The sequence below is a fragment of the Musca vetustissima genome, unplaced genomic scaffold (genome assembly GCF_032173495.1).
Source record: "Musca vetustissima isolate MV318-11 ecotype Yass unplaced genomic scaffold, APGP_CSIRO_Mvet_v1 utg61145, whole genome shotgun sequence".
Taxonomy (NCBI): domain Eukaryota; kingdom Metazoa; phylum Arthropoda; class Insecta; order Diptera; family Muscidae; genus Musca; species Musca vetustissima.
The window spans coordinates 15,038-38,530 of NW_026876193.1; the positions used below are offsets into that span (position 1 = coordinate 15,038).

At 37.2% G+C, this 23,493-nt stretch overlaps 1 protein-coding gene across 1 annotated transcript; it reads right to left on the reverse strand.

Moving 5' to 3' along the window:
• Positions 1 to 1,908: 1,908 nt before the first annotated feature.
• LOC133338665 (cadherin-89D-like) lies at positions 1,909 to 23,086 on the reverse strand (the record flags this gene model as incomplete). The annotated part of the gene is made up of 12 exons (XM_061546835.1): positions 1,909 to 2,272; positions 2,536 to 2,772; positions 2,843 to 3,035; positions 6,055 to 6,080; positions 6,316 to 6,622; positions 7,013 to 7,182; positions 8,044 to 8,307; positions 8,382 to 8,450; positions 13,422 to 16,595; positions 21,847 to 22,010; positions 22,068 to 22,391; positions 22,450 to 23,086. Coding segments are annotated over 12 exons (5,929 nt in total), but the record flags the coding sequence as incomplete, so codon positions are not given.
• Between the last annotated feature and the right edge of the window lie 407 nt (positions 23,087 to 23,493).

Genomic DNA, 23,493 nt, shown 5'->3' on the forward strand with positions numbered 1-23,493 from the left:
AAGTACTAAATGGTACCCAATAGTTTACAAATTGTTCTTTTTTTCTATCAGCGGATTGGGCTGAGATCCTGAAATTTTGAATTAAAATTACAGTTGGAGTACAAGATTGAGATATGTCGGTAATTTTGAAAGTTCATCATTATGTGTACTACATGGTACCAAATTTGGTACAATTCAGATTTGAGCGTACGTATAGAGATGGCAAACTTAAATTTGGAATTGTTGTTATTTGAATATTGCCTTGTAAGGGCAAGGGCATTTGAATGAAATATTAAGTAAATTATTTATACTCTTTCGAATCGAGCTTAATACTCTAAGTTTTGGATTTGGAATTATAATTATTGGAATTTCATACTTTTGGATAGGAGAAGTACTAAATGGTACAAAATATGGTAAGGTTGGAGTGTAGGATTGAAACAAGGAGGTAGTTTTGAAAATACGTAATTATGTGTACTAAATGGTACTAACTTTAGTACAATTTAAATTGGAATGAAAGGATAGAGATGGAAAACGTATATTTGAAAAAAAAACATTACTGTTAGAGTACTGGATTGAGACAGTGTTGGAAATTCGAAATCATAAGTATGGAAAGTAGTAATTGGTACTATATATGGTACAATTTTGATCTATGTGAACGGATAGGGCTGGGATCCTGAGTTTTATGCTTAAAATTACTGTTGGAGTATGGAATTGAAGAAGTTTTAGAAAACTCGAATTTATGTGTACGAATAGTAAATATAATAGAAAATGCACTAAATTTCGATTTATGTAACGGAGAGTTCTGGAAATCTAAAATTTGGAATGTGGGTCATTGACGGAAAATTAGAAAGAAGTACCAAAGGGGTTTTGGAACTTACTGGTACTAAATTTAGTGGTGGCGATATGGAGGCTTGGACTTGAAGGTAGTCTTAAATGTGTACTTATGTGTTCGAAACCTAAATGTGGAACTTGTGCGTAATTGCAAAAATATATAATTTGAATTCTGATTTTTTTTGCCGTTCTGTATAATGGAAATAAGAAAGAGATTTCGGAAAATAGTGCTTATGTGCATGAAGAGTACTAAATGGTGATAAAATTTGATACTAGATGTAGGAATAGGGGTGTAATTTAGAACCATAGTACAACAAATTATACAGTATACACGAATTTCGTATGAAATGTTATTTATTATTTTTTTGTATTCCCTTTCCGCATACGAAGTAGCGGGCACTTTGCTAGTATTACATATTTGATCAACATAAAATCCGAAGCATCTTTAATTAAACATACCTTATATGAAATGAATAATAAAATCTGTGTATAACTCCGAAGACCTCCTCCGCATACCACAGGTGTCGGCCAACTGACCAGCTATGCTAAATCATCGGTATTTCAGATTCTTCATAACATTTGAATGCGTAACGATACAGAAATAATTTAAACATATATTAGGGAATTCTAAAGTTTTATTCGATTCAGATTCCAAAATATTTTCCCCTTATATGAATTGGACTATAAAATGTTTCTGATCTTAGTTCTATAATGTTCTTTTAAACATTTTATATGTATCAGAGTAAAATCTCTTCAATTTAAATAAAAATTTGTGATATTCTTCCTTTATTATTCACAGGTACATTACATCTAAATATACATACATAAATACATACATAATATATAAAAACAAAGCTACATACTATATATTACAGCTATTCTACATTAGAAATAATTACAAATTATTTAATAATATCAATAGATTGCATAAATATTGCACACAAATTTGTTTTTAATACTTTGGATTACCATTTTAAATAAAATCTACAATCTAATAAATAAAATACATACAAATACACTCACAATGGCTATTATAAAAAAAATACATAAATTACACAGACATACACATATATCGAACATACACATTTCGAACTAAAACTAAAATTGCAATGAATTATCTTTCGTTTTATAATCCAACGGTCGCTTAAAGGATTGCTCCAAATTGTGTAAACGCTGCTCTAAATCATTCATCGAATTACGCAGGATATGACCACGAGCCCTTAACGATATCCCAGGGGAATTTTGCATTAGATCATCTTTGACACCGGAAAATGAATGCCGAACACAGGATTTCTTTTCGAATTGTGAATTTTGATAGAGTTCCTGATGGAGCTGTTGATGTTGCGACTGCTGTTGTTGTTGCTGCTGGTGTTGATGTTGTTGAAGTTGATGTTCGCATAGCGATCGACAGTTGCTGACAACTAGAGCATCATCATTCTGTAAAGAATCTTCATAATTATCACTGGAAGGAAAAAGAGAGAGAAAAATGCAATGGAAAAATACATGATGATTGGTGATTGATGAATCGTAAATTGTTAGAATTATTTTCGTTATTTACAGGATTACAAAGACGAACAAATGATAAAAATGAGTGATATAAAACTACATTACAGATAAATCTTTGTGGACGGTAAAATTAGTTACACTTTTTAATTTTCACACTGAATTATATATCTTTAATGTTTATTTCAAAATTTTTTTACATTAAATAGTCCCTAAACTTACCTTGAATCTGTATTATTTAAATCCAGCTTCGAACCACTTGTCTTTATGTGTTTCTGTTCCAAATGTTCCTTGGCATGACGCGGACACAGGGATTTATGTGACGGCTTCTTCGACTGCTGCGAATCAAATGAATCCGGTGATGTTTCATATAATTCTCGACTACTCACAAAATCAACACCCGAATCTTGACCACTGGAATGCAGCGAAAACATAGAGGTCTCGAAGGAATGGGGTGAGCTGGAAGGAAAAGAATTTTCATTATTATTTAATATAATAAAATATTTAAATATTCAAAAGAAATATTTACATATTCATATTATTGACCGGTTGGCAGGAATTGTATTTTAGCACAAACGGTGATGAAGGTGATGGCGATGAGGCCTCCTCTTCGGCATTTCTTAAGGCTATTGATTTAACTACGGATTTCGGCAGAGGAACATCGATATATTCTCGTGGTGGACGTGGTCTAATATTAAAAACAGACATAATTTTGTCAAAAACTAGTGGCAAATATTATATTTAAATTTTAGTCTATTTTACTGCTACACTAATTATATTGAACATAACGTAAACTAATTGTCTTGAATTGTGAGTGGTATTAACAATAAGTGTATGGTATTAAAAATAGGTTACATCGTACAATGTGTTTCTATATCCTCCATATGTCATTCACATTTTACAACCAAATTGACTCTAATTTAATATTCTGGATTCCTATTGGCTGGCAAAACTTCTCAACAAAAATGGCTAAAAAGACATAAAACCTCAAATCAGCTTGAGCCCAGCTTGAATTTGAACCCTCTTTCCTAAGGCATCTCTCAATCTCCGGTGCCTTAGCGTCATCCTTTTCATTGCAACTTCGTTCATATAGCCAATCTCAAAAGACAAATAAATAAAAAATATCAATATTGGTCCATGTGTTGGTCCAGGCCCTTATAATGGTACCTCGCTATTTTCCATATTTTGATAGTTTGAGATACGTTTTTAGCCAAATTGTCTCTATTTCGATATGTGGAAAATCTTCCTACCACAAATGTTCAATATAGGTCCATGCTTAGATATAGTCCTATATAGCTTTGCCTTTCGTCATTGGATGATAAATCTTCCTATCAAAAATACTAATACCTTTAGGTATATCCTCCATATAAAATTTTAGAACCAAATTATTGGATGGTGTACGATATATCTGCAGAAGATCGGTCCATACGCTTTTACATAACCTCCATATAAAGGTCCCGGCAATGGGATGTTATAATTTATAGCCCAAATTTCCTTTTTCTATTTTTGTTCGCTTCGTTTTCGCAGAATTCATCTTTTGACATACCTAACATGTAAGGCTCCCTTGCCAATTTATGTGTTTTGAATGTCCACCTCAGGGTGACAAGAATAAAAATTCGGCCCGACCGAGTCTAACCATTTTTACACCCCACACAACTTTGTTGTCAGGATATTATAGCTTCGTGCAGCCCCAAGAGTTTGTAACGCCACGAAATATTGGACGTAGACCAACCTTTAAGTATACCCATCCTCCTCAAACTCGACTAGCTGAGTCGATCTATACAGGCGTGTCCGTCCTTCTCTCCATTATAATTTATAAACAAGATACAGACCACAGTTATGGACCAATCTTCGCGAAATTTAGCATGTAGGACCGGTTCTGGCCAATGAAGAATCGGTTAATATTTGGAGTACGAAATGGACCAATTACCTAATTTTTGTCGGTGTTTCTGTTCGCTCCAAAGGCCGCAGTTATGACCCCAAAATCGCGATATTTTACACGGAGAAGTAGATCGGGCCAACGTATTAGCATGCCTGTTTTGATAAAAATCGATCAATATTTAGCGGGTCAAATAGACCCTGACTTTGGAGTTAAAAATTACAATATTCAGATATTATTTAGTAACCCATTACCACACTAGAGGGCGGAAATATAGCGTTGATCGCTTTCAAATTTTTCACGAAGTTCCAGTTATGGTTAAGGACAACGCCTATAATTTTCGGTGATGACCAGATAATAATTTTGGGATGAAATGGACCGAAAACCTATTTTTTTGTGTTTTTTTTCGAGTCGTTCTGTAGGACACAATTATAAGCCGAACATCACAACACAACGCACGGTGAAGGGAATCTGAACAAGTAATTAGAAGGACTGTATTTCCCAGGTTCGGAAAAACATGAACAAAAAGTTAGAGTTCCGTGGAAGTGGTGCAGGATATCGTATGATCGGCCCCGTCCGAAGATACTGCTCGGCTCACTGGTTTTACTTGTACCCGTAGAAAAGGTTCTTAGGTGTCTTTCTGTTTTGATGTATCCCCTTTAAGACCTCTTTACCGGAATACAGAAAAGGTTTTCTTTACGTAGAAGAGGTCTTTTGTACATAGAAAAGGTCTTCCATAGTAAGAGATGATTTGGATATTATACATTTATATTGAAAGGTATTCTATACATTGAAGATGTCTTCAATGCACATAATAGGCATTTTATTCATGGAAGAGGTATTCTAGACCTCCTATAAATAAAAAAATCCTCTATCCTCCCGCATATAGTTAATTGGTAATTCCTTGGACTGATATATAGGATCGCTACTTTGAATATAGAGGTTATTGCTAGAAGACTATTCTTCTTTAAATGGAGTCTTTAATGTATATATAATAGCGTCCCTTCCATAGATATATGACAGTTTCCGGTTTTCTATTTATAGAAGATCCCTTCTTTATATATAGGATCACCGTTCTATGCACTGATGATTCCTCCCTTATACATTGGTGATCAAAGATTTTTTCTTTATACATAGAGGATCCATAGAGGGGGAGAAATAGGATACACCCTCTATAGATAAAGGATGGTTCTTCTATAGATAGAGAATCTGCTCTCTATGGATACAGGATTCATCCTTTATGGATAGAGGATTCATACTCTATGGATAGAGGATTCAGCCTCTATGGATAGAGGATTCATCCTCTATGGATAGAGGACTCGTCCTCTATGGATAGAGGATTCATCCTCTATGGATAGAGGACTCGTCCTCTATGGATAGAGGATGAATCCTCTATGGATAGAGGACTCGTCCTCTATGGATAGAGGATTCATCCTCTATGGATAGAGGATTCATCCTCTACGGATAGAGGATACATCCTCTACGGATAGAGGATACATCCTCTACGGATAGAGGATACATCCTCTATGGAAAGAGCATTCAACCTCTACAGTTAGAGGGTCCATCTTCTACAGACAGAGGATTCCTCCTCTATAGCTATAGAGGATCCATTATCTATAGATAGAGTATGCATCATCTATATATTGAGGATCCGTCATATATATAGAGGAACCATTCTCTATATACAGTATACAGACAGATAACACATGTTCAATAGACAGAGGATTTATCCTCTATAGAGAGACAATCTAGCTTTCAAAGATAGAGTGTCCATCCTCCTTAAATAGAGAATCCCTCCTCTGTAGATAGAGAATTCATCATCTATAGGCAGCGGATGCCTTCTCTATATAGGGATCCTCTACTATACAAATAGAAGGGATCCTCTACTCTACAAATAGAGAATCCGTCGTCTGTAATTAGAGGATCCATCGCCTCTTCAAAATATGGAGCATTCCTTCTTTATAGATAAAATATACCTCCTCTACAGATATAGGACCCATCTCTTCCTATTTTTGAAATTGTTGAAATGATGTATTTGCTTATACTTTTGTGTCTATGTGGTTGACATTGACCCTCTTCTATTATCGTCTACATCGATTTAATTAAAAGAAACGTCTACTCACTCATTATTCAAATGCTGATGATGATGTTGCACCTGTGGCAAATAGTGATGCGTCTGCTGCGGTGGTGTCTGTAACGACGGCAGCGATTGATGCTGATGTTGATGTATGTGTGAATGGGAATGCGAATGATGAAAATGTTGATGCTGATGTGAACTATTTGTTGGTGTTTGTGATAGACTTTGTTGGAGGCTTTGAGCTTTTTGCTGCAACTGCTGTTGTTGTGTCCATTCCGGTTGTGCCGGCGTCGGTGTTAGTTTTTGTGTTGCCAATGCGGTCGATTGAGTTTTCGCCGAGGAACATAGTGATTCTGGAATAATATTAAAAGGAGTAAATAAGAGTTTTGAGAGGATGCATTCAAAGTTCTGCATATAAAAAGAAATATAGGGAGTTCTATATAAGGGAGAAACATAATAATTTTTCCAGAAAAAGAGTTGTGGTGGTAGGTCATGGCCAAAAAATACGTTGTGTGTTGTTTTCATCACACCTTGTAATCATCGATTCTCAGTTTTGGTCAGCACCGATTTCCACCATTGTAACATTTGATGTAAAATTAAATTGACACAATATGAAATAAAGAAATTCGAATGCCCTTGACTTGGATTCATTATTTTCTCAATCTCTTCCATGTATCCAACGTTTAACTTCACCAAATTTTGCAGGTTTTATTTTTTATCTTCTTGGAATCTGTGCTACTTACGTTGACTTTGACGTTGCAACTGCTGTTGATGCAATTGTTGTTCTTGAGCTGCCACAGCTTGCTGATGTGTCCGATGGCGACGTCTACGACATGTATCCAGGCCAGCACGTGCTATGGTATATGTTAAACCAGTTTCAGATGATGGAAATTCCTGTTGAGACCATAAACCACTGCAAGAAAACAGAACACAGCAAAAGGGAAGGGGGAAATGAAAATAGAAAAGAAAAAAATGAGAACAAATCTAAAGTTTGCAAGAAATCAATAAAAGTTCTTAAGTTCTTAGTTGCAAGTTGGATGCTGTCCGGACAACTTGCAACTAAAAGAGAACATAAAATGTTCTAACTTGCATTCTTGAGAGATGTTAGAACAAGAAATCAAGTTTACAAGATTTAATTAGACAGACACAAACACACACTCAGGCATACATACATAAATTGTTTGAATTATTGAAATAGTTTCAGAGACTTGTAAAGTTAGTCCATAAAACAAACACACAAACGTCGAGATAAGAGTTATTGTTCTAGGAGCCTAGTTCTGCACAACATTTATGCGGATTGAGGTTAAATGTTTCGCAGAATATGGTATGATGATGGTGTACAGAAAGGAAGTACCGTTAGTTTTTGATTTAGTGCAACATGATGATGGCACCTTTGAGGTGATCAATAATGGAAGCGATTGGATGTTGTTGTGATCAGTGATCAACCTGCCAACAATCAATCAACCGATGGTCATGATTTCAGAGGCATCATTAACACAATGAAAACCCACTCTGTTTGTGCTTTCAAGTGAAAACTCCCCCTTATTGGACTATGTATGTATGTGTGCATTAAAAAATTCACAAAATGTATTTATTTAGCTTATATTTGTTTTTAAATACTATGGCAAACTTAGTAATAAATTATTTAAATCAAATTTGTGTTTATAAAAAAATAAGATCGCTTCTTCTATTTTAAATTCAAATTCAGTCTCTTATATAGTTATTTGTATGTATATGTGTGTGTGTCTGTTTGTCTTGACCATCATTAATTTACCGTTTTTGCCGCATACACATAAAACACAAAGCCGTCAACACCGATCCCACGCCACAAAAGGCCACCAACACAATAGCAACTATTTCCAAACTGCTCCAAAAATTTGCACTATGTGTAGATTTATGGGGAATTTTACCCAGCTCAGCCAACTCAATGATACGCGGCATTGTCTTGCTTACATCCCAATAGCCATTTTGGGCATTCTGTTGCAGCTGCTGTTGTTGATGCAATTGCAACGTGTCCAACTGAATTGTGGACAATGACCTAGGAGGGGAGAAAGACAAATTCGTATTTTGTGTGGGTTTCGTTTGGTAAAAAAAAAATATTGAAAAACTTACTCTTGCAGTTGCTCCATTTCAACAATTGAATTGGTTCGATAATCCACTGCGTAAATGTAGGCATCAGTTCTGCAAATGAGAAAATTACAGTATTGAGTTTCCTATAAAAATTTTGTAATTTGTGGAAAAATATTTAAATAAATAAGATTAAAATATTAGGTTGGGGAAAAAGTAATCCATTAGGCCCGTCGTCGAAAATGTCGATAAAATCTGAGAAATGATCGAAGTTGACCGCCATGTTAGCAGTCGTAACATCGCTCAGGAGCTAAAATCAACAATAAAACTGTTTTAAACCATTTATACAAAGCTGGACTCAAAAAGAAGTTCGATGTTTGGGTGCCACACCAATTAACAGAAAAAAAAGGATGGATCCAATTTCCATTTGCGAAGCCTTGGCCAGACGGAATGAGATACACGTATTTCATAAAATGAAGGTGACTGGAGATGAGATAACGCTGTGCAAAAACGATGGTCCAAGAGCGGTGAAGCACCTCAAACGGTGGCCAAACCAGGACTAACGGCCAGGAAGGTTCTCCTAGGCATTTGGTGAGTTGCTTCCATATGGCCAAACGCTAAATTCTAATCCATTGTCTCAACATCTGGATCGTTTGAAAATATAAATTGACCAGAATAGGCCAACAGGAGAGGTGTCGTGTTCCACCAGGACAACGCTAGGCCACACACATCTACATTCCGGTGACTCGCCAGAAACTTCGGGAGCTTGGTTGCGAATTTTTAATGCATCCGCCATACAGTCCGGACTTGTCTCCAATTGATTATAATCTTCTTCTTGCATTGCAAAATTTCTTTAATGATAAACCAGTGAGCGGAGCAGTATAGTCGGACGGGGCCGACCATACGATACCCTACACAACTACCACGAACTCTAACTTTCTGAGGATGTTCATTCCGAGTCTGAGTAATATTTCGTGATATTTGTCCCCTTATGCCCGTTTAGAGGTCAACAACACCTCTTCCTTACTTTTTCGAATATTCAGTACTGTCCTTCTAATTACTTGTCCAGATTTCCTTCACGGTGGGTTGTGTTGTGATTTTCGGATTATATTCGACTCGAAAACACACAAAAAATTTAGTTTTCGGTCCATTTTATCCCAAAATTTTAATCTGATCATCACCGAAAATTGTAGGCGTTGTTCTTGACCATAACTGGAACTTCATGAAAAATTTTAAAGCCATCAGCGCGATATTTTCCCCTCTAATGTGGTAATGGGTTATTAAATAATATCTGAAAACGTAAGCACCTGTAAATATTTGATGTAACTCCCAATTCGAGGTGATTGGGCCATAATTGCGGCCTCTGGAGCGACCAGAAAAACAGACAAAAATAATGTTTTTGGTCCATTTCATCCCCTAAATATTAACCGATCTTTTCCAAAAACAATAGGGGTCTTCATTAGCCAGAAGCCATCATACATGCAAAATTTCGTGAAGATTTGTCCATAACTGTGGCCTGTATCGTATTTACAAATTATAATGGACAGACGGACGGACGGACGACAGGACTTCTATTAGACAGGCATTATGAAGTTACCTTTAAAATGGCAACAGAACGGTGCATATTTGACCCAAATCCGAAGCATGTTAAATAAAGTCCTATGCTTCATATAAAAATAATACAATGCTTTTTCCCCAACCGAATATATAAAATGTAGCTTCATATCTTGATTCGTAGCTTTTGTTTGAGGTTTTATATCCTCCAACATAAGGTGTAGCCATTCCGTTTGTAACACCTTAAAATATTAACAAGAGATCCCATAAAGTAAATATTCTTTATCAGTATAATTCTATGTCGATTTATGCATGTCCGCTATCTGTTGTAATAGACGGACATCGCAAGATAGAGCCTTAAAATTTTGCCCATACGTTGTTATTACTCCTAGGATGTTTTTTTATTGAAAATGAGATATATTGGTTCACTTTCGAAATAATCGTCATTTGGTATTTTGGGTTCTCATTAGATAATATATCTTCCTATCAAAAATTAACAATATTGATTGATTTTTTAGGATAGCCCCATATGGTACCTCAAAATTTTCGGTATTATGGGGAATATGGATACGTTTTTCCGCCAAATTGGCTTTAATTTGGAATCAAGTTTTTCAACCGAATTGGCTGTAATTTTGTACTTTGGGTTGTTAATATTGGTTCACTTTTTATACGATAGTCCAAATATAACGGTACATTCCAAATGTTTGTATTTTATAGAGTATGGACACGTTTTTCTACCGAATTATGGACACATTTTCTTCCGGGATTGTGGAATATAACGTTGGCTTTAAGGGGACCCCCCATTCTCGGTGTAAAATTTTTTTGATTTAGTTCGAATCTACTCTGATTCAAGAATGTCCCTACAAAATTTCAAGTGAAAATCTCAAGAACTCTTGAAGATATAGCCGATTTATTGTTTCAGCATCAAGTGATGGCAAGAGTGACTCTCAAACTTTCAACGCGTTTTTATCGAAACATTTTTTTAAGAAAGCATTCAAGGGTTTCACATGATAAATATACAGGGATTTAAAATGATAAAACAAAAAATCCAATATAGGTGCATGTTTTGAAATTACCGCCTTAAATTTACGGTGTTAATGGCTCTACGTGCATTTTCCAACCGAAGTGGAAATATTTTGTCATTTCAGTCTCTTGTTGCTTCTAAACTTATTTGCAGAAAACTGTCAATATAGCTCCATGTTTCGACATTAATCTAATATAAAGCAACCGCCAATTTCTAAGTAAGGTAGTTTCTAGCCTCAGTTTCCAAGCGATATGAAATTAAGTAGGTATTTCGAAATTTCAGAGATTAAAATACTACTTGGCAGAATAAAAATGTTGGTTAATGTTTTCACATTTATTCCACAAAATAGTCTCGCGGTCGTCGCACATTTTCTTTCGAACTTGCAGTATATCGAAGATCCTAGCTTAATTTACAAACATAAGTGCCTTGTAATTTTGTTATTTAGACGTTTTCCCAATACTATTAAATGCCTAAAATAGATTGAGATTTTTGCATATCATATAATTAGTCTATATTGAAAATAGTCTGTAAACAATTTTTGTAGCCTCTAAAATCCCGATGTACCTAAGCGAGAACCTTATATACGATATGTCAAAACGTGGTCCTATATACTGGTCCAAAGAATGGGCATGTAATGGACATTTAGTGCGAGAAGAATCCCGAATGCCAAATTGTGTTCTAGGTGGATAATATATATATTGAATAATGCAAAAAAAAAAAGACTATATAAAACATGTTCTGCAAATATATATTTTATCATCTGAAAAACACGAAATATGATTTGCAAAATTATAACCTCTTCGGTTGGAAATTGGGACTAAATGCAGAAAAATGTCAAAAATGGGCTCGAATTTTAAAATGTTGAGGTTCAATATTGGTACGTATGTGTACGAAAAGGCTTATTTTTTGAATAATTCCTAATACGAAAAATAGTATCATTCTTGTGGCATCGATGGGTAGCATTGGGAGTGTTTCGAATGAGGATCACAGGTAGGTAAATTTCCACCTGATACTCCATACACATATAATTTATTGATCAGAATAAAATTATATGTTTGTTGAAATCTCGATTGATATTGCACTATTTAAGAAGGAGATTGCACTGAAATTTCTATTACTTCTATGAAATTTGGTAATTAAATGGCTTAGATCGGTTTTGGTATAGCTCCTGTGTACCTCCCAATTTCGATCTTCTGAAGTCTTTAGCCTCATTTTCCAAATCGAAAGGGCTGTTATTTAGCATATCAGGTTTTTGAACGCTGACATAAATCTATGCAGAAAGTTATCAATAAAGGACAATGTTTTGACATAGCCCCATATAAATGTTCCACCCCCTTTTTCGGTATTTTGAAGGTTTTAGGCGAATTTCCCCACCAAAGTGGATGTAATTTTGTATTTTTGGATGATGGAAGCTGAATGTAAGCCCACGTCTAAAGAGGTCCCTCCAAATTTCGATTACAGAAGTTCCCCACCGAATTGGCTGTAATTTGGAGTCTCAGGTTCTTGGAGGGTGAGCTACATTTTTGCAAAACTATTACGATATAGATTCGCCCAATTTTGGGTGTTTTCAAGGTTATGGCCGTCCATCTCCCGTCCGTTAGAAAACACGATACAGGTCACAATCGTCTCGAAATGTTACATCTAGGACGGGTTCTGGTAATGATCGGATAATATTTTGGGGATGAAATGGACCAAAAACTTTATTTTTCTCCCCTTATCGAAGAAGGGAATCTGGCCAAAGAATAAACATTGCTGATTTGAGTGGGTCAAATAGACCCAGGCATTTGCATGAAAAATGACAAAAAATTGATTTCTATGGCGTATATATTTACACCTAAAGTATATATACCAGATCAGTTGACAGTATATCCACAAGGAGTGGTTGACCTTTAAATGGATACCAATTATTGTGATGTGTGTACATGAACGTGGCAGTTATACGCAAATATTTATGGGGTCTACTTATTCGGGTTTTTTTTGACAACCGGGGAGGGAATCCGGCCAACTAATCCAACTATCCCAAAATTCATACATCGAAGTTTTACCAATTCCGTTAAATGTACTGTCTAGCTTGTCAATGCTCTCGACCACAATTCCAAAATGGATTTGGACATTTGGTTTTTCAGCAGTAGGCTATGTTCATAGGTAGCAAACACCGGAATTTCACTAAGGCCTCCCATCGCTATCATTGTGATTCGTCTAATCCTATCCCTTGATCAGGGCCTCTGGGTCACTTAGTCGTAGTGAACCTGCAAAATATATTGGCATCACAAAATTACTTGTCAACGAGGCCATTACATTTAGCATAGAATTCCAAAATCCGGGAAGTCTTTGAAGAAGTCTATATTACACTCATATACGTTTAAAAATTGCAGTGTAGTATATTTTGGGACAATAATTCCATGAAATTACAGCTGTTTGTATATTCGGAGAGGCCGATCATGTGGCGCCTTATACAATCATCTCTCGACTAAATTTAATATTAAAATATAAAACCATGTACTTACGCTGGTTCCGCACTCCCGATATGTGGTTCCAATAGACGTACACGCACCTCCATTCCAATGGCATCACTCAGCGTCAACATCAATGCATCGATTTTCTTTTCCACATCGACCGGCTTACCCGCCACCACAATACGGACTTGTTTCTTCTCATCGATGACATAAACAAAGACATTTATAATATTGCTACGACCATCATCGGCCCCAGCACGATCCATGGCCTTAACATCAAAACCATATACCCTATCCGAAGCCGATTCAATTGTACTAATGAGTCGAATTTTTCCACTAGTTTCATCGATGGCAAATAGCCTCGAATGGTCATTGAGTAATCGATATCTGATTTCTGCATTTAGACCATAATCCGGATCCGTGGCTTCCACCCGCGTAATGGGATAACCAAATGAGGCGGTTCGTGGTACCACTGCAATGATTGGCTGTCCGGCAGTTTTAAATGTTGGTGAATTGTCATTTTCATCGAGAATTTTGATGAGTATGCGACACTCGTTGTGTTCCAAACCCTCGAGACGTTCATCAACCACCGGATAGGCTAGACGGGTATAGGTACGTCCTTCACGATTTGGCTTTTCACCTTTCAGGCGTATCTGATAACGGTCAACTTGTTCACGATCGAAAGATTTGAGTGCGTATAGTGTAGATAATTTCGGATCAAATTCAAAGGGAGGATATGCATCCTGTTGGCTGTCTTGTCCCTCCTCCACCCATAGTGTCCACTTATAGGTTTCTGGATTGAAACCCTTGGTGAAATTTAATTTCATTAATTCGGTGGGAGATTCATTGTTCTCCTGAATTTGTATTTCATAGTACTGATGTTGGAAGATGGATAAATTCCCCGTCAGGAAGGGATCTTCGGGTTTCGGCGTTGTGGTTGTCTCCACAATGACCTGACCTTGTAGATTGATTAAAACAATGGCTGTGGAGGTGAGGGAGGGGCTACCCAAGTCTGAGGCAATTACGGTAACATTTAGGTGACCATAGTTGTTGTATCCCTTAAAATCGGAAATTGTGGTAATGATACCTTCCCGTGAGTCTATGTTGAAGATGGGCAGAGAGTCGTGATGCAGAATGGAATATAAAACCAAACCATTTCCATTGCCGAGGTAGTCTTTGTCTAGAGCATTCACTTGTTTCACAAAAGCCCCCGGTTTGGTATTACGATCGAGGAAGGCTTTATACAGGGGTACCTTCATGGTCCTGTCGGCGAAATCGTGTATATATAAATCGCCCTTGACGAGGTCGTCATAGCCAATAAATTCCGGTTTATTGTCATTAACATCCAGGACATTGACCTCAACCTCCACCGAGGATGAGAGACGATATAAAGGTTCAGCATTGTCATAAGCTATAACATGGAAGGTATATTTATCTCTTAGCTCACGATCCAGAGATCCGGATATTTTGATGACACCCGATAAGGGTTTAATTCTAAACGGCAATTCCGAATCACTTAGGGCATACGAGACATTGGAATTTTCTCCAAAATCCAAATCCACTGCCAGAACCTGACCCAACACCGAATCTTTGTATTCTCCCTCGGCAGTATCGAAACTATACCAAGTCTTTTTGAAAACTGGAGCATGATTGTTCACATCAATAATGGTAAAGCGTAAGCATGTTGAATCCTTGAGGTTATCGATGTCACTGGCAGTGATATTTAGCAGAATCTCCACATTGGCCACCAGTGGATAGTTGATCATAACCTCCCCTGTCAGCTTATCAATGGCAAAAAATCGATGTTGATTGAATTTACTGGGTAGCGGGGTGGCTCCACCTCCTCCATACAGCTTATCAATACTTTCCGCCACAATTTCATAATGGACCTGGGCATTTCGGCCATAATCCTCATCCGAAGCAGTGACCTGTAGAATTTTCTTCAGCAGCGGGGTATCCTCATAGATTGCAAACAATGGACATTTACTTAAGCCTCCCATGGCTCGAGCGATCCTTGGCCTTCCTCTACTCCGGGCTCTTGATCTCGGCCTCAGCGGAGATTGTGTGTCATTAAAACTCCCCTCGGCCCCATTCAGTCTCGGGGAACCTGGCAAAAAATACGGTGGCACCACAATATTACTGGTCAACGAAGCCATCATATTCGGCATTGAAGCCATGGAGGATTCCACAAAATAAATTTCCATATCGGTGGTATACTCTCTGATCTCCACCCTCGAATCTTTGAATACCGATATCCTCTCAAAAATCGGTGCATTATCATTGACATCAGCAATCAAAATATTTAAATTCGCATACGAAGTCAAACCGCCCGTATCAATTGCCAATAATTTCAAATTATAAATCTGATCCTTTTCACGATCCAGAGGACGGCTTCCAGAATACGAGACCTTGAAGAACGGTTGATTATTCATCCTGAGATTAAATGGTTTCAAATCTGCTTGCATCTCCAAAAATTTCAAATCATAATTCCATTGATCCGATAAATTATAAATATTAAATAGCTCCGGTCTCCTGGGTAAATTGGTCAACACTGATGCATTTTCCTGCTGCACCCAGGTCACATCAAACAAATCACTATAGTCACCCTGCACGACCACCTTAAATTCAGCATTTTTACCCAAATCTTTATCCTTGATAACAATCGGACGATTCAATGCCACCTCAAAACCTTTCGCACTATTCTCCTTTATCAAACCCATATAGGTCAAATCATTAAATTCCGGTGCATTATCATTGACATCGTCCACTTTGACCTCAACTTGGTAAATACCCGCACCGCTCACCAATCCCGTGGTATATTCCACAATCACCGTCAAATCGTATTTATCTTTTTGTTCACGATCCAACCCCGTCACAGTCAACAGGGTACCATCCTCGGTTATGGAGATTTTATTTATAACCTCCTGCTGATTGGCAATAATATAGCGTAGCTTGATGTTGCTATCCTGCGCCAAACGTCTTGGTAGACGTTTCCGTGTTTGCCGTCGTGGAGATTTACTGCGGAAGCGGGAATTTAAAGTGATATTGGTTTCGGATAGTGATGATACTACTGTTGTTGTCGCCGACGGTGCTGCTTGTAAACTCCGATAGGATTCAAGATCATTATTCACAATATTTATGCCATTCTTGTAGAGCAATTGTCCAATAATGCCACCAACGATATTCTCCTCTATGTGGAATTTGATTATGTTCATATTGATTTCTCTGTAAAAAGAAGAAAAATAAATGAAATGTAATTGGAAAATAACAACAAGTTAGAACGTAGTCAAGTTTGACCGGGCAGAATTTGTATACCCTGTTTATTCAGAATTTCCTAAAACAATCGGCATCTTTATAAAGCTTGTTCATGCTCTGAATAGTTCTGGTCCTAATTACAGACACTCAGGTTGGAAAAATGAGCTAGGAATTTTAGCCTATCCTAAAATTAAGCGGGAAATATATCGAAAATGTCTGGCAAATATATGTCTCACCCTTCAAAAACCCAGAGTTTCAAATTATAGCCACTTCGGTGAAATGGTGGCTATAAACTTCAAATGATCGGAAATTTAACGGAACCTTCAAAACATGGACTTATTTATAATATTTACAGGGCAGATGTTTCTTACCCTCCAAAATACCGCCATGTCACATCACAGCCACATTAGTGGGAAGTTGCGGCCAATACCTTTAATATATATATATATTGTCCGGTACCTTGGAGGGTAACATCCATTTTCCCAGAAAATGTTAGACATAAGTCCACTGAATGGTGCAGGACCTTTCTGTGTGAACATATCTACCACTTTTTTGCAAAATTCTTATCAACCTCCAAGATTATGAAATGCATCGAAAATAAGGCGGGATCTTTATATGAGCCTATGTCAAAATATGGGCCTATGTCGATAATTTTCAAGAACTATGACTATGATATTGAAAATCGGTCAAACATGGACATATATTGATAATTTTCTTCATAGGAATTTACTTTCGGTTCATAATACAGCAATATGAAGAGTATGAAGAGAAAAGTCCAATTTTATTCACATCGTAAAATATTTACATCCTATTATTTTTATACCCTTAACCTTAAGGTGGACCGCATATTAATTTTGTCACTCCGATATATTCACGGGATACCCCATAAATTATGGACAATCTGTTCCCTATTTGCAAAAAAAATCTATAAGTCGATTTTCACAAACCTCCCTAGATACCAATTTTTATACCCTTCACCACACTGTGGTACAGGGTATTATGTCTTTGTGCATATGTTTGTAACAGGCAAAAGGAAACGAGATAGACACTTGGTTCCTTTTGAGAATATGCATAGAATCACTTTTTAAGTCGATTTATGCATGTCCGTCCGTCTGTCTGTCCATGTTAAATAGTAAACAAAGTACAGGTCGATTTGCACGAAAATTGGCATAGCGTACAGAATTAAGTCTAGAAAGATGTGTTTTAAATTTCGTGAAAATCGGTTCAGATTTAGATATAGGTCGCATATATATATTTTCGTCCGATTTTATGTAAATGGTACACCAAAATCCCTATATATCCTTCCATTTGCACGAAATGAAGAACTCGAAGTCGGTTTAGATTTCGATATTTGGCTTTGAATTTATTTACATAATTTTGTCCCATTGTAAGAAGCAACTCTAAATCTGACCAAAATTTAGTATAGTTTGCAGAATGACATGTTGAATTTCATGTTATTGGTCCTTCAAAAATTCGACGTCTGTTAGGATTCCATCTGTTGGATATACCCAAAGTGGTGAAGGGTATCATATAGTCGGCCCCGTCCGACTTTACTACTTTCCTTACTGGTTATTCATTAAAGAAATTTTGCAATGCAAGAAAATGATGATAATCGCTTGGTGCCAAGTCCGGACTGTATGGTGGATGCATTAAAACTTCCCAACCAGGCTTCCGAAGTGTCTGGCGAGTCACTGTAGATGTGTGTGTTCTAGCTTGTCCTGGTGGAACACGACACATCTCCTGTTGGCCAATTCCAAACCGTTTCCGATCAATTGTCAATGGTTTAAAACAGTTTTATAGTCGATGCCAGTCAACTTCGATCATTTCTTCGATTTTATCGACATTTTCGACGACCGGCTGTGTTTCCTGAACGGAATCTACGAAACCAAATTTGCACATAATTGTCTGCTACAGTATCGAAACCATAAACACCATTCACATTTTTAGTCGCTTGGCTTGCATTTGCACCTTTCTTCACATCCATTTTTAACACCCTGTAACTCGCAACTGAATGCACCAAACAAAAACCAGCAAAATAATTTATTTGCTGCGAAATGTCACCCCTCCAACAAGCATAAATCTGAAACTGTTTGATCGATACTTTACGACAAATCTATCAGTATAGCCATCTGCCGAAAAAATAACGGATTTCTTTTTCCCCAACCTAATATTACCCTGGCTGGAATATAGATCTGCAGAAAATTAGAGCTCTGTGGTCGTTGTGTAGGGTATTATATGTTCGGCCCTACCGACAGATATATATCCTCTGCCTTTGGCTAGCGAAGGTCTTCGGAATTACACAGATATTTATTATTAGCTTTATATAAGATATAAGACGGACTGACATTTGTAAATCGACTCCAAATTGTCTGAAACGGACTGGGTTTGAAGAAACATGGGGTCTAAAGCCAATATTTCGATGAGGCATGTGGTCTTGGTTCAAGGATTGGTTCGCCAGATTTTATACTGATATTCTTCACCCAGACCATATTCCGGGCCCCATTATGAAATCTAAAGTTATTGCCCCATACAAGGAACAGAATTCAGCTGAAGCTTAGAGTTACCGACCTATTGCCCTCCACTTACTGTGCCTAATATTATTAGAAAGGTCTATATTGAACCGAATTCATGAAGACATGTTTAAGTTTATCCCACCTGGGTCTAGGTGAATTTAGAAAATATAGAAACTGCACCGAGCAAGTACTAGTATTTCTTAGAAAATGTTCTCGACCAAATTAAAAAAAAACAGCGGTGCCATTTGTCGATCTGTCGGCTGCCTATGACACAGTATGGATAAAAGGACTCCTACTGAAATAAATAAAACCAGTGAGCGGAGCAGTATAGTCGGACGGGGCCGATACCCTACACAATTGCCACAGAACTCTATCATTCTGCAGATTTTGCACCCTCTTGCCGGAGTAGAGGTCAATAGCACCTCTTCCATACACTGACATATTTTCCGAATATTACTAATTTTTAGTACAACCCTTCTAATTACTTATCCAGATTCACTTTACCGTGGGTTGTGTTGCGATGTTCGGCTTTTTGAATCAAAAAAAAAAAAAAAAGTTTTCGGTCCACTTCATCCAAAAATTATTATCTGATCATCAACGAAGCGATCAGCGCTATATTTCCGCCCTCTGGTGTGGTAATGGTTTATTAAATAATAAATAATTAAATAATTCCCACATCCGATTACATACGACAATATAATTGGTATCAATTTAAAGGTCAACCACTCCTCTTGGATATACTATAAACTTCTCGGCTATATGCCCTTCAGGAGTAAATATATACGCTATAGAATACAAATTTTGTAATTTTTCACACAAAAGCCTGGGTCCATTTTACCCGCTAAATATTGACTGATCTTTATCAAAACAGGCATGTTTATTCTTTGGCCCGATCCCCTTCTCCATGTAAAATTTCACGATTTGCGAGCCATAATTGCGGCCACTGGAGCGACCAGAAAAACCGACAAAAATTTAGTATTTGGTCCATTTCATCCCCTAAATATTAAGCGATCTTTACCAAAAACAATAGGCCAGAACCCATCCTACATGCAAAATTTCGTGAAGATGGTCCATAACTGTGGCCTGTATCGTGTTTACAAATTATAATGGACCGACGGACGGACACACATGTCTAGATCGACTCAGCTAGTCGAGATATGACGATCGGTAAAGGTGGGTCTAGGACCAATATTTCGCGGCTATAATACCCTGACAACATAGTTGTGTAGGGTATAATCATTCCGTTCAGTAGAATTCGCAATATTACATAAAGTTTCCTCACCAACCGCATTTTCACTAAACAACAACCTACTGAGTTCTGTACTAGATCCTACACTTTTCCATCTATAAATTCACGATGTTCTTTCGATTGCTTCCCGCAAGTTAATCTATGCGGACGATCAATTAATCTCCTAACCTAGGAACAACTTAATCCAGTAATTCGACCTGGGTTGCATCGGCCAAAATCTGCCATCGACACAATGTTTGAGCATTCAACCTCAGAAATTAAAAAAAAAAAAAAAACAGTATATGATACCCTTCATCACTATTAGTACACACAAGGTTTGCTAATATATACAATATCCTCTAGACAGAACCGACTTAACATCTTTGGAGGACCATGGAATTGGAAATTTAATGTGTGATCTACATAGATATTGGAACCAATGAACAAACCATACACATACCATTCAGATATCTATGAAAAATTGCATGTCAATTGAGCTGACATGGATTCTTTAGAGTAGTAGCAAAATTATGAATGGGAGCTATATGTAAATCAGGGCTTAATCGAACAATCGTGTCATACGCCATATAGTATGCTGCAGCACCTTGCGCTGTCCACAATTTCATCTCGGCAGGTGAAACCTTTATTATTTAGTGCACAAATTGCATGAAGACGAAACAAAACTTCGCATACGTCTATGTGTACCTAACTCAGTACTCACTACTTTTGCCTCAGATGGTGCACCATCTACCTAAAATCGGACGAACTATATCCATATCTTATCCGATTTCAATGAAACTTAACACACTCTATCTTAGTCTCAGTTCCATACATAATGCCAAATTTTATCTCAATCGGACAAAAATTGGGAGTTTGGTGGACCATTTACCTAAAATCGGACGAAACTATATATGGGAGCTATATCTAAATCTAAACCGATTTCAACAAAACTTCGCATATATCAATCTGGACCTAATTCAGTACTCTGTGGAAAATTTGTCTCAATCGGACCAATATTGGGAGTTTGGTGTAACATTTACATAAAATCGGACGAAACTATATATGGGAGCTATATCTAAACCTGAATTTTCTCCAATTTCAATAGGATTCTCCTTGGACCAAATAAGTAACATGTGCCAAATTTCTTCCAAATCGGATCATAAATGCGACCTGTATTTTGTTCACACAAAAATACTTGGACGGCGGACAGACGGACATGCATAAATCGATTCAGAATGTGATTCTATGCATATTCTCAAAAGGAACCATGGGTCTATCTCGATTCCTTTTGCCTGTTACAAACATATGCACAAAGACATAATACCCTGTACCACAGTGTGGTGAAGGGTATAAAAACATGTCTCATGGTGGTTTTTTCTTCTGGGTTATTTTTACACTCACCATAGGCTTTCATCTCATAAATAATTATCTACCACAAGGTCATGATAATATTTAGTTACATAGTGTTATTTGTACTTACTCTATTACAGGCCTCAATGGCACTTGATTATCCGGTTTGCTGATGACATGTATTGTAACATTTGTTATGAGGACACCTTCATCTGTTAAATCTGGTGCTGGTACCGTGGTCAAGGGTTCCTTGCTACGAGCCATAATTAATGGTTGAGTGGCATTTGCAAAGAGCTAAGAAAAACAAATTATTAAATTCACTCACAGCCAATTAAAATTATTGCCACTTACATAATTCGCAACCGCTTCAAAATGATAAACCTTCCGTTTAAATTCCTGCAATTCACGGATAACTGTAATTATTCCCGATCTCTCCTCAATGGCAAATGGAACACCTTCGGAATATGTGTGCAGCAGATCATACATAATATCATCATCACCATCATATAGAAGGGTGGTGCGTACTTGTCCCACCGAAGTACCGAGCGGGGCATTCGAGCCTATCCAAAATTCATAGGGAGCACCAATGAAGTCAATCGACTGGTCATCCAAGGTGGCAAATACCTCGATGGTAATAACAGCCAATGAGAAACGTCGCTCCGAGGGATTTAGAGGCTAAGAAGGCATTTATTTAAATAAGGAATAATTAATTGTAATATTATATCTGACTCACCTGATCACTGGCCTCCACAAACACCGCAATACGCCCCCGTCTCAATGGCCCCGACACATAAATTGTACCATTTTTACTATCCAATCGAAATGGTATATAACCACTTTTCTTTGGTCTTTGCATATCGTACAATAACATACCGTTCGGTCCCTCATCGGGATCTCGAGCCAATACCTGTCCCACCACATAGCCCACTGACGCGGTTATGGGTACCTTAAATTCATATAAATTACCATTTTCAAATTTCGGTGTATTATCGTTTTGATCGAGCAGGGTTATTTCCACTTTCACCGAATTCGGTGGTGGTTTCTTTGAATTAATATCATCCATATACGATGGCATTCGTTCCAGAGCTTCAACTTCTAAATGTATCGATTTACGTTTTTCACGATCCAATAAACGATCGTCATGAACTGTTATCCAACCCGTACGAGAATCGATGCAGAATGCACCCTTCGCATCGGGTTTCTCTTTGAGATTGTAGAGGAATTCAGCATTTTCACCTTGATCACGATCCACGGCATTGACTTGCAGGACACTAAAGCCGGTGGGTAGATTTTCTACAATCGATATATTGTAGAAATCGGCTTCGAACTCTGGCATATTGTCGTTTAAATCTAAAATTTCTACTTCGATTCTGAAAAGGAAAAAACAGAAATTTTAAATAATATTTTCCAGAGCTCTCTGAGAAGTGGATATTTAAAGGAATATTTTTTAAGGGACTATCTAAGTCTTGTATTTATAAAGCATGGATTTTTTAAAGAAACATTTTTTTACAGGGACTATCTATGGCGTGGATTTTTTAAAGAGGATTTTTTCAGGAACTATCTAAGGCGTGGATTTTTTAAAGTGGACTTTTTCAGGGACTATCTAAGGCGCGGATTTTTTAAAGTGGACTTTTTCAGGGACTATCTAAGGCGCGGATTTTTTAAAGTGGACTTTTTCAGGGACTATCTAAGGCGTGGATTTTTTAAAGGGGACTTTTTCAGGGACTATCTATGGCGTGGATTTTTTAAAGAGGATTTTTTCAGGGACTATCTAAGG